The 10,722-nt window shown below is 30.9% G+C and overlaps 3 protein-coding genes across 3 annotated transcripts; all 3 read right to left on the minus strand.

Moving 5' to 3' along the window:
• Positions 1-2,930: 2,930 nt before the first annotated feature.
• Positions 2,931-4,242, minus strand: LOC114419316 (E3 ubiquitin-protein ligase arih1l-like). Its single transcript, XM_028384972.1, has 5 exons — positions 4,077-4,242; positions 3,840-3,976; positions 3,643-3,706; positions 3,456-3,558; positions 2,931-3,051 (listed from the first exon to the last, which is right to left on the minus strand). The coding sequence occupies exons 1-5, from the start codon at positions 4,240-4,242 to the stop codon at positions 2,931-2,933; spliced, it is 591 nt and encodes a 196-aa protein (XP_028240773.1).
• Positions 4,243-6,267: 2,025 nt separating this feature from the next.
• LOC114419317 (E3 ubiquitin-protein ligase RNF144A-like) lies at positions 6,268-7,413 on the minus strand. The gene is made up of 3 exons (XM_028384973.1): positions 6,597-7,413; positions 6,370-6,477; positions 6,268-6,278 (listed from the first exon to the last, which is right to left on the minus strand). The coding sequence occupies exons 1-3, from the start codon at positions 7,411-7,413 to the stop codon at positions 6,268-6,270; spliced, it is 936 nt and encodes a 311-aa protein (XP_028240774.1).
• Positions 7,414-9,721: 2,308 nt separating this feature from the next.
• On the minus strand, positions 9,722-10,425 carry LOC114419318. Its single transcript, XM_028384974.1, has 4 exons — positions 10,174-10,425; positions 10,021-10,098; positions 9,916-9,925; positions 9,722-9,780 (listed from the first exon to the last, which is right to left on the minus strand). The coding sequence occupies exons 1-4, from the start codon at positions 10,423-10,425 to the stop codon at positions 9,722-9,724; spliced, it is 399 nt and encodes a 132-aa protein (XP_028240775.1).
• Between the last annotated feature and the right edge of the window lie 297 nt (positions 10,426-10,722).

A 10,722-nucleotide genomic window follows, 5' to 3' on the forward strand; every position in this document is an offset into this window, starting at 1 on the left:
ACTAAAATATCCTCTTCTTCCTCATTAAAACAAGTTAAAAAAAGGAGTAAGGTTGCAGGCCACATCTTGTTCATGGGTTTCCTCAAGCTCTAATTTTTCTAGCCAGATTATCATTGTTCATGGGTTTCCTCAGGCTCTAAGTTTTTTTAGCCAGATTATCATTTTAGGTGAAAATAAATCTGTAGATAAAATCTCTATTGAGATACATCCCCTTAAAGTTGACGACTAATATGTGTAGGACAAAATCTTTATTATCTTTATTTACGCATTTTTAACATCTAGTGATAGTTTTTTTTTCATAGGCATAAATCATTTTTCTTATAGTGAAATTGACTTCTACACAGTTTGAAGTACATCGATCTAAAACTATTTGAAAAAGAATCATTGAAAATTTTAAGAAAACAAATAAAAGTACTACATACATAGCAAAGAATTTATTATTTATACTCGAACCTAATGCAATTTAATTTGAACATCCTCTAAGAGGATTCAAATGACACACTTCCAGAAGGCTCACCAGTAAAACTAAACTTTTGCAGCTAGATTTATTCAAAAACTGAAATGACCAAAAACCATATAGTGCAAAGTCCAAGAGACAAAAAAAGATAGTCTTTTACATGTGTTGTTCACTAGCATGCATATACCAATAACATTGCGCACTTGCCTCCAGCAATTCTTAACGAGGTCTACATTCATAGTGCTGACCACCACTCCAAGAGGATCCACAGGCATAGCAAAATTCATGATCACATCTGTAAACATGTTGGATTACAAATTAGTAAAACACGAAAACAGTGAACCGACAAAAAAAAATAATGCTATTAATGTTTAAAATAAATTGAAATTATCATTTATCACTTTGCAAACAAATGTTATGATTCATAGCAAAAAGAAGATTGGTTTGAAGCATGCACATGACAAAAACCTGCAAGAAATATGTGTACATCCATCGATTCTTTCCACATAAAAGCTGCATTTTGGACATCTTTTCCAATTTTTATTCTTAGCAAGTTCCATCACCATCAAATCTTCCCTCTCTCGCTCGTACTCCTTCAAATTCTGAAACTCCTTACATTCGACTCCTGCATGCCACGAAACCTTGCACTGTGCACAAAACAATCTGTTGCAGTGTGGACACTCCGAAACAGTCACAATTTCCTCTGCATCATTTATCAACATAGCAGAACAATCCTTAAAAGGGCAATAAAATTTTTGTGATCCAGGCACCAAATTCTCACATAGGGCATCTTCCCATCGATCAAAGACTTCCTTAGGGATAAATGAGCGACAGTACTGAGGCTCTATAACCCCTTTGCATTTGGGGTGAGGGCATTTCACCATTGATATATTCTCCTGAACCTTTGTAGCCACATATCTCCCAATGCAATCATCACAAAATGAGTGGGAGCAGTTTTGGTTTCTGAACATTTCTTCACCATATTTGGCATCCATACAAATACCACAATAGACTTGTCGGGAACATTCACCGGTCTCTTTCTGTTTGCCCTTGAGGATTCTCAAAGGGGTATCACAGTCAACATCTACATCAATTTGAATGACTTCCTTTGTAATTCTAGTACTTGACATTGAAGAGGAAAATAGGACTTCTTGTAGTTGTACCACTTCTGCACATTTCTCATCATAAAGGGCTGGAAAGAAGAAATCATCAACCAAAAGACGATTATCTTCAGGAGTAGAGGGATCAATTGATACCGATGAAGTTCCCTCCATTCCCCAGATAATTTTTTTTTCATAACCAAATATTTTTTGTGTTCATGATATCTATCTATATTTATATATTTCATTGTTAAGATTTGTATGTGATTTTATTCAAAATTTCCGTTTTAAATAAAAGCAGTTGAAGATTTAGGTTGTTTTTTGTTTCACGAAAATATTTCAGTATCTCAAACTGAAAGTCAATACCAGATATCTCGTTTTTTATTTGATTTTCCTTTATTTTCTACTCATATTTGTTTTGTTAACAGCATTTTAAAATGTGCAATGAAAATATAATAAATTGTATGTAAACTTCAATTAGTAATAAATAAATGTTTTTAAACATATAAATTATTATACTTTATACTTAAGAGAAATAATTTAGTTTCCTCCAAAAATTGATCTAGTTTTTATACAAGTTAAATTTTAAATTAAAATCAAGAAATATATTAGGAAAAGAAAAAAAGATTAAAATTAAATATTCAATATAGATACGACATGTGACTCGATAGAATGATAATCATATGATAATTTCTAAAGACACTCTTATTTAAGAACATTTGGTGGAAGAAAAAATTCTTTCATGTCCCCGATAGTTATAATTAAAATTTGTTTGATTGGTGGTATGCATTTTTGAGAATGTTCATACATATTTTATGCAAATCAAAGATTTTTTTTTTTGCAAATTTAATTACAAAGTAAGATTTCAAATACACTTAAAAAATAGGAATAATTACACAAATTCCCTTCGAACTTTGCACTTATTACACTCAATATTCTTTCAATTTCCATTTTTTTATACCCTTAGTTTTTCACCACTGGTTAAACTTGGCCCCTTCCCCTGTAAACGCAGTTTAGTAGGACGAATAATATGCAATGCACATGAAATTTAATAATTTTTTTTTACTAAAATATCCTCTTCTTCCTCATTAAAACAAGTTAAAAAAAAGGAGTAAGGTTGCAGGCCACATCTTGTTCGTGGGTTTCCTCCGGAGAGGCTCTAATTTTTCTAGCCAAAAAATTGAATTTATATCTTAGAAAAATCAAATTGACTTCCGCACATTAGAAAACTACAACAGATTAAAACAAGTAGCTTAGTGTCACTGTTTAAGAGGAAACCCAGAAAAAATCTCACAAACTAATATTGCAGAGTTCATGAAACCCTGAATCAACTTACCAAAGAAAAAATAAAATTAAATAAAAAGTATTGTCATCTACAATGTGTGGTTCACTAACAACATATACCATATAGCATTGCACAAGTGCTCGTGCAACTTTATATGCTGACCACCATTCCAAGAGGATCCACAGGCATAGCAAAATTCATTGCCACATCTGCAAACATGTTGATTGCAAATTGATTAGTAAAAGTGTAAAACACGATAACAGTATTGAGTCAGCACAAAAAAATGCAAAATGCAAAAAATAAACATAATTTTTTTTTGTATTTAAATAAAGTTTAATAGTTATGCATGCATCGTAAAACACTCTTATACTATTACTTAATTATAATTTATCATTAATATAATTTTTAAAATAATTATTATAAAAATTAATAAATTTATTATATATGATGAGTTGAAATTGAATGATAATGTATAATTTTTTACAACGTGTGTTTGTGTAGAATTCTTTTTCATGCTAATAAATAATAATCCTATCATGCAATTAATTGAAATTATCACGATGCAAAACAAATTAAAAGAAGATTGGTTTGAAACATGTACATCATCACAAACCTGCAAGTAATATGTTTACATCCATCAACCTTTTCCACGTAGAAATTGCATTTTGGACATCTTCTCCAACATTTGTTCTTAGCAAGTTCCATAAGCATTAGATCTTACCTTTCCCTCTCATACTGCATTCAAGCTCTGAAACTTGTTACAATCTATTTCAACATGCCATGAAACCTTGCACTTTTACAATGTGGACATTTCGAAACAGTCACAACTTCCTCAACATCAGGTATCAACATAGCCGAGCAATCCTTAAAAGGGCAACAAAAATTGTGGTTCAAGCACCGAATTCTCACAACATCGATCAAACACATCCTTTGGTATAATTGAACGACAATGATGAAGCTCCAGAGCCACCCTGCATTACGGGTGAGGGCATTTCACCATTAATATATTCTCCTGAATTTTTGCAGCCAGATGTCTTCCAATGCAATCATCACAAAAATAGTGACAACAGTTTTGGTTCATGAAAATCACGAACCTCTTCTTCCTTAGCCAATGGACCAACCTTATTATATCTTCTACGATTATCAGTTTTGGGCTACCAAAATTTGTCGTAGGGCCGATGAGAAAATTCATATTGAAAAAGCGTACAAGAGGAGTAAAATAGAAGAACTGAACCTGTATGAGGCGAGAAAGAAGAAGCGCGCGCATTGAATGGATATGGACGTTTGTTGTTAGGGTTGGAAAGAGAGGCTTCGATGGCTTGGAGTTCTTCCTCTGAGAAAGGCTCACAGTTGCACACGAATGAGGCAAGTCGAGGAAAACCACCCTCCATCTTCTCCATGATCTCAAACTAGGGATATCAAATAAATACATTCTATGATCAACTCAATTTCAAACATACATGATAAAACCGTGTCAAGATTATTTTTTTAATATTATGTATACTTAAATCATATAAATAGATAATCGTCTAAAATTTAAATTAATGCATATAATATTTCGTTAATAAAATATCATTTCTTAAATAAATAAATAAATTATTATTAACATATGATTATTCAGAAAATTATACTTTTAAGAAAACATATGACACCAAATCAGGTGGAGACAACCCCAAACATTATTCAAGAACAAGAACGTACCTACCACCTTCTTCAAGCTTAGCCCTATATTGTGCTCACAAAATCATGATCAAAATCCAAAATATACAACATAAGATTAGGTCAATATTTTAAATCATGTATCGATCATAATATTATGTATAATCGTAAAATAAAAATAAAAAATAAAAAATAAAAATATAATTCACAATATACATTTTAAAATATCATTAAAATAATGTTTATTAATTCAAAAAATTATATAAAAAACTTTGACACAAAATCAAATTGATATCATTAGACGGTATTTGGTAGAGGAAATTTTTTTTCATGCTCGATTCTTAAAATTTTTATCTAAAAATTTTCAATGGTTAATTAAATAAATTTTATTCATTTAGAAAAAATGTTTTACCACATTATATAATTTAATAAAGAATAACATAATATTTTTATTGCAAAATTGATTAAAAAATATTTTCAAAAAACATCATTTTTCAAAAATGTTATTTTTAAAATACATGCATAAATTTCTCAACCTATAATTTGCTGAAAATCAAAAACTTTCCTAACAAACATCCGGTTAATCCAAACATAATTGAACAAGAAGGTGCGATCTCACCTTCCAGCTCTTAACCCTATCCTGCCAAAGTCCATATGATTTTTGAATTGATTTTGGCGAAATTGAATGTTAATCCAAATACACACTAAGCTGATCAATACCAAATCATCAATTTGTAAGTAAGTTGGAAATGACAAACCTTATATGCATTAATTAACTTAATGTGTCAAATTTGGTAAAGGAATCTGTTTTATACAAATTTAAATTATTTTTATTCATATATAATTATGATTAAATTATTGTGGTTCCAAAACAGTACGTAACCTCAGTGTAATTTTAATATATTTCTACTCTGAACTTTATGATTTTTTTATTCTTTAACTAGTATACAAATTTTAACATACGCTCCCACGGTTGTTTTTAATAAACAAAAATTCTATTAAAATAATTTTTTTAAATAACATCCTTAATTATAATAGTATTGTACAGTACCTGTTAACAAGACGATTTCTTGTTAGTTTTCTCTTACATTAATTGAATTTTTTCTCTTATTCTTTTTCCTTTTTCCATATTGCTAAGGTTTATATTACATATACGAATGAAGTGTCTGAATAAATAAATAAATAAATAAATAAATAAATAAAAGGAAACTAAACTGAATAAAAAATATATATACGAATGAAGTGTCAGCATAAAAGGAATCTAAGCTGACTTCTTCACGCGACAAAAAATATAGCTGGTAGAAATATATGAAAAAGAATCACTTTTGCAATTGAAAATGTTAAGAAAACAAATAAAAGTACTACATACATAGCAAAGAATTTACTATTTAAAACAGAAGAAGCCTAATACCTTCTTGACCAATCTGTTTCTCATTCTTAAGCATATACCTGATTCATTTTTTCTTCTTTTGTTGTAAATATTAGTAGGTTCTAGAATACATTAACTATATTTTTCAATTTTATCTTTTATGTTGTTGTTGCTGGTGTTTATATGAAAAGATTTCAGCTTGTGTATATATTGTCCTCATTGGGATTTTCAATAACAGAGAATATTTCATCATATTTTCTATCCTCCATATTTATCTTTTACTCTTTTACTATTTATACCCGAACCTAATGCAATTTAATTTGAACATCCTCTAAGAGCATTCAAATGACACACTTCCAGAAGGCTCACCAGTATAACTAAACTTTTGCAGCTAGATTCATTCAAAAACTGAAATGACCAAAAACCATATAGTGCAAAGTCCAAGAGACAAAAAAAGATAGTCTTTTACATATGTTGTTCACTAGCAACATGCAAATACCAATAACATTGCACACTTGCTTCCAGCAATTCTTAACGAGGTCTACATTCATAGTGCAGACCACCACTCCAAGAGGATCCACAGGCATAGCAAAATTCATTGCCACATCTGTAAACATGTTGGATTACAAATTAGTAAAACACGAAAACAGTGAACCAGCAAAAAAGAATAATGCTATTAATGTTTGAAGCATGCACAAGACAAAAACCTGCAAGTAATACGTGTACATCCATCGATTCTTTCCACATAAAAGCTGCATTTTGGACATCTTTTCCAATTTTTATTCTTAGCAAGTTCCATCACCATCAAATCTTCCCTCTCTCGCTCGTACTCCTTCAAATTCTGAAACTCCTTACATTCGACTCCTGCATGCCACGAAACCTTGCACTGTGCACAAAACAATCTGTTGCAGTGTGGACACTCCGAAACAGTCACAATTTCCTCTGCATCATTTATCAACATAGCAGAACAATCCTTAAAAGGGCAATAAAATTTTTGTGATCCAGGCACCAAATTCTCACATAGGGCATCTTCCCATCGATCAAAGACTTCCTTAGGGATAAATGAGCGACAGTACTGAGGCTCTATAACCCCTTTGCATTTGGGGTGAGGGCATTTCACCATTGATATATTCTCCTGAACCTTTGTAGCCACATATCTCCCAATGCAATCATCACAAAATGAGTGGGAGCAGTTTTGGTTTCTGAACATTTCTTCACCATATTTGGCATCCATACAAATACCACAATAGACTTGTTGGGAAGATTCACCGGTCTCTTTCTGTTTGCCCTTGAGGATTCTCAAAGGGGTATCACAGTCAACATCTACATCAATTTGAATAACTTCCTTTGTAACTCCAGTACTTGACACTGTAGAGGAATATAGGACTTCTTGTAGTTGTAGCTCTTCTGCATATTTCTCATCTGAAATTGGAAATACTTCTTCAGCATCATAAAGGGCTGAAAAGAAGAAATCGTCAACCAAGAGACGATTATCTTCAGGAGTAGAGGGCAAAGTCGTTGGTGCCGATGAAGTTCCCTCCATATCCCACATAAATATTTTTATTAAGAAAAAATTACACTATGTATGATATATATTTATATATCCAGTAGAAGAAGATCTGTGAATGGCAATGTAGAAAAACAAATACAACATGAACTGCAACCATCGGTGATTCAAAAGGCGAACTGATAATCACGAGTCTTAAATATTTGACCGTTATGTTCTCAATGCAACGTGAATTAGTGCAACCATTGGGGATGCAAAAGCCAGCGTTGGAGTTTACAGTAGTTTTACTGCTAATAAATGTCATAATAAAAGGAGGGTTAGGAATAAACTCTTTAATATAATCCTTTGCAGTATTTTGACAAGTTATACGATAAGATTATTGGTCAATCTGAAGCCTACATCATAGACTTGACCACGATAGTTCAAAATCTCCTTTTACAGAAGCTAATTTTTTCTTTAAACAAATGACGAAGCAAAGTGCATTCCGGGTACAGTGGGTGCACCTATTTCCCTGACTTTGTGAAATTACTGGATTAGAAATGCTGCAGTTGTTATCCAAAAAAGAAAAGTGTTTAAAATTAGCACGAGGTTTGTTGGTTGTATTGGTGATCTTTTTTTTGAGTCTCCGGGCTTTCTGAGTGTTCTTTCTTCTCTCTCTTTTTTTAGTGGAATACCAAAAGGCTTCAAAAAAGGTTAACGTACAAGAAAAAAGAAAAAAAATAATTGTGGATGTTATCGAGAATTGATGTGATGTAGTCGAGTCTATGATTTAAGTCTTAGAATGATCAATATATGATATTATTTCTGTTCTAAATACAACTCTAATTTACGGTAAGAAATTTGTACTCGTTCAATTTTTTCTCCATGAGTGTGGTCTCTCATGTTTGATAATTATCTCTCCTATTTTATAATTTTTAATAAATTTAAATCAATTAAAGAGAATTTATATGTAAAAGTGGTGTAAAAGAGTGTCACTATATATACTAGCATTTTTTCTTAAGAGTATAATACTCCTCATTCCATTGAATCTCTCTCCATTAGTATACAGTAGTACTGTAAAAATATTAATTTGACACGTGAGAGGGAGAGAAATATAGGTATATTATAGGAAAAGAAAATGTCTTTCTTTACGAATTTAATTTGTACATTTATGGAAACTTAAATGATTTAGGCTTTCTAAGTTATTGTAATTAGGACAATAATTTAGACACTCTTAAAAAAACAATAAATTATAATTTATAATTTTTTATTTAAAAATTAAGAAATATAATAAATTTTCTTAATAATAATAAAAGAGATATGAAGTTTTCTATTTTATCCTTTTTTATTTTACAATAAATACATGTGTAAATTAATTAAAAAATATATTTAAAAGTAATGGTGCCATTGACAAAAATATAATTATCTTGAACTTTAAAATCAAAAGCTAAATAAAATAAAAATGAAAATATTTTTAAAAATAATCCAAAATTAAAAAAGAACTAAATGAGTAATATTTTCGTAATTATTTTAAATTTTTTGTATTCATACACTAATAGTACTTTATTGTTTATCAATATTATTATTAAATTATTGTGTTTCCTTAACATTAACCTTATTGTAATTTTATTCATACACTAATAATACTTTATTTTATTATTCTTTAACTATATATTATACAACTTTTAATAAACTGCCAATGTTATTTTTAATATATGAAAAAGATGGTCTATTTAAAGTTTTGACTTAAATTACTTAATTAAAATAGTACTTGATATCAAGAAGATTTCTTTATATTACATGCGAATGAACTATATGAAGTGTAAAAGGATAGCGTAAAATTATTTAATTTTTAATTTAACATATTGACTGCTACAAGCGACAAAGAAATGCGGCTGAGTATCGACATGTAAAATAACATATATCGTCTGAAAAACTATTTTGCAATTGTTTTTTCTTTATCAGCACTAAATGTTATAAAAATATATAAGTAAATAGATAAAAAAATTACGAATTACTATAGCCTGAACCTATTTCTTGGTACAAACTATACCTGAACCTAAACATCATCTAAATGCAATAATAAAACGACATACAACCAGCTGTTACATTCTCTACAGGCTCAAGAGTAAACAATCGATCGGATTCATTCACAAACTCAAATTGCGACAAACATATATATTGCAAAGTACAATAAAGCCTCTTTCAACTTACGAAAAGCGCATAAAAAAGGTATTGTGTCATGTAGTACTTGATTATTATTGTACTTCACTTAGAATCACATTGCTACTGTGCTCTTAAAATTTCACTTGCCTCCAGTAACTTTACTGAGAATGGTTGATTGAAGCTCTATATATACTTCAAGTCAAACACATATGGTGCTGTCTCCAAGAGGATCAGGCATAACAAAATTGATAGCCACATCTGCAAATTAAACAAGTTGATTACAGAACAGGATAACAGTGAGCCAGTAGAAAAATCCATGCAAAATACGAAAAAGGTGTTAAATATTTTGAAATAAATAAATAAAAGAATAATAACTTGAAATATGTACATCACAATCACCAACCTGCAAGAAATATGTGCACATCCTTCAATTTTATCCACATAGAATATGCATCTTGGACACCTTCTCCAACTTTTGTTCTTGGCAAGTTCAATTACCTTTAGATCCTCCCTCCCTCTCTCATCCTGCTTCAAGCTGCGAAACTCACTGCCATCTATTCCTGCGTGCCATGCAACCTTGCATTGTGCACAAAAGAGTCTTTAACAATGTGGACATTCTGAAACAGTCACAACTTCTTCAGCATCACATACCAACATAGCTGAGCAATCCTTAAAAGGGCAATAAAATTTTTGTGATGCAAGAACCAAATTCTCACATGGGGCATTTTCCCATCGCTCAAACACTTCCTTAGTGATAACTAAACGACAGTGTTGAGGCTCTACAACTTGCTTGCATTTGGTGTGAGGGCATTTCACCATTGATATATTCTCCTGAATCTTTGCAGCCACATTTTTCCCAATACAATCAACACAAAAAGAGAGAACAGTTTGATTCCTGAACATTTTTCTTCATCAGATTTGGCATCCATGCAAATGCCACAGTAGACTCGGGAAGATTCACCGGTCTCTTTCTGTTTCCCCTTGAGGGTTCTCAAAGGGGTGTCACCGTCAACTTCAACATCCACTTGGATAACTTTAATTCGTTTTTAACTCTAGTTCTAGCATTTGACATTGTAGAGGAATAAAAGGCTTCTTGTAGTTGTAGCTATTGTTCATATTTCTCATCTGAGATTGGAAATACTTCTTCAGCATCGTAAAGGGCTGAAAAGTAGAAATCATCAACTAGGAGATTATCTTCAG

The sequence above is a fragment of the Glycine soja genome, chromosome 7 (genome assembly GCF_004193775.1).
Source record: "Glycine soja cultivar W05 chromosome 7, ASM419377v2, whole genome shotgun sequence".
In the NCBI taxonomy this organism is placed as follows: Eukaryota; Viridiplantae; Streptophyta; class Magnoliopsida; order Fabales; family Fabaceae; genus Glycine; species Glycine soja.

What these genes read in the sequence shown, in the direction of transcription:
- LOC114419316 (XM_028384972.1), bottom strand. Translation starts at nt 4,242, where the DNA reads ATGGAGAAGATGGAGGGTGGTTTTCCTCGACTTGCCTCATTCGTGTGC. An exon ending in TTCAGGAGAATATATTAATG is followed by an intron (nt 3,707 to 3,839) that starts GTGAAATGCCCT and finishes TGCCCTTTTAAG; the next exon opens with GATTGCTCGGCTATGTTGAT. An exon ending in TGTTTCGAAATGTCCACATT is followed by an intron (nt 3,559 to 3,642) that starts GTAAAAGTGCAA and finishes GGGAAAGGTAAG; the next exon opens with ATCTAATGCTTATGGAACTT.
- LOC114419318 (XM_028384974.1), bottom strand. Translation starts at nt 10,425, where the DNA reads ATGTTCAGGAATCAAACTGTTCTCTCTTTTTGTGTTGATTGTATTGGG. An exon ending in AGGATTGCTCAGCTATGTTG is followed by an intron (nt 10,099 to 10,173) that starts GTATGTGATGCT and finishes GCACAATGCAAG; the next exon opens with GTTGCATGGCACGCAGGAAT.
- LOC114419317 (XM_028384973.1), bottom strand. Translation starts at nt 7,413, where the DNA reads ATGGAGGGAACTTCATCGGCACCAACGACTTTGCCCTCTACTCCTGAA. An exon ending in TGTGGAAAGAATCGATGGAT is followed by an intron (nt 6,478 to 6,596) that starts GTACACGTATTA and finishes ACATGTTTACAG; the next exon opens with ATGTGGCAATGAATTTTGCT.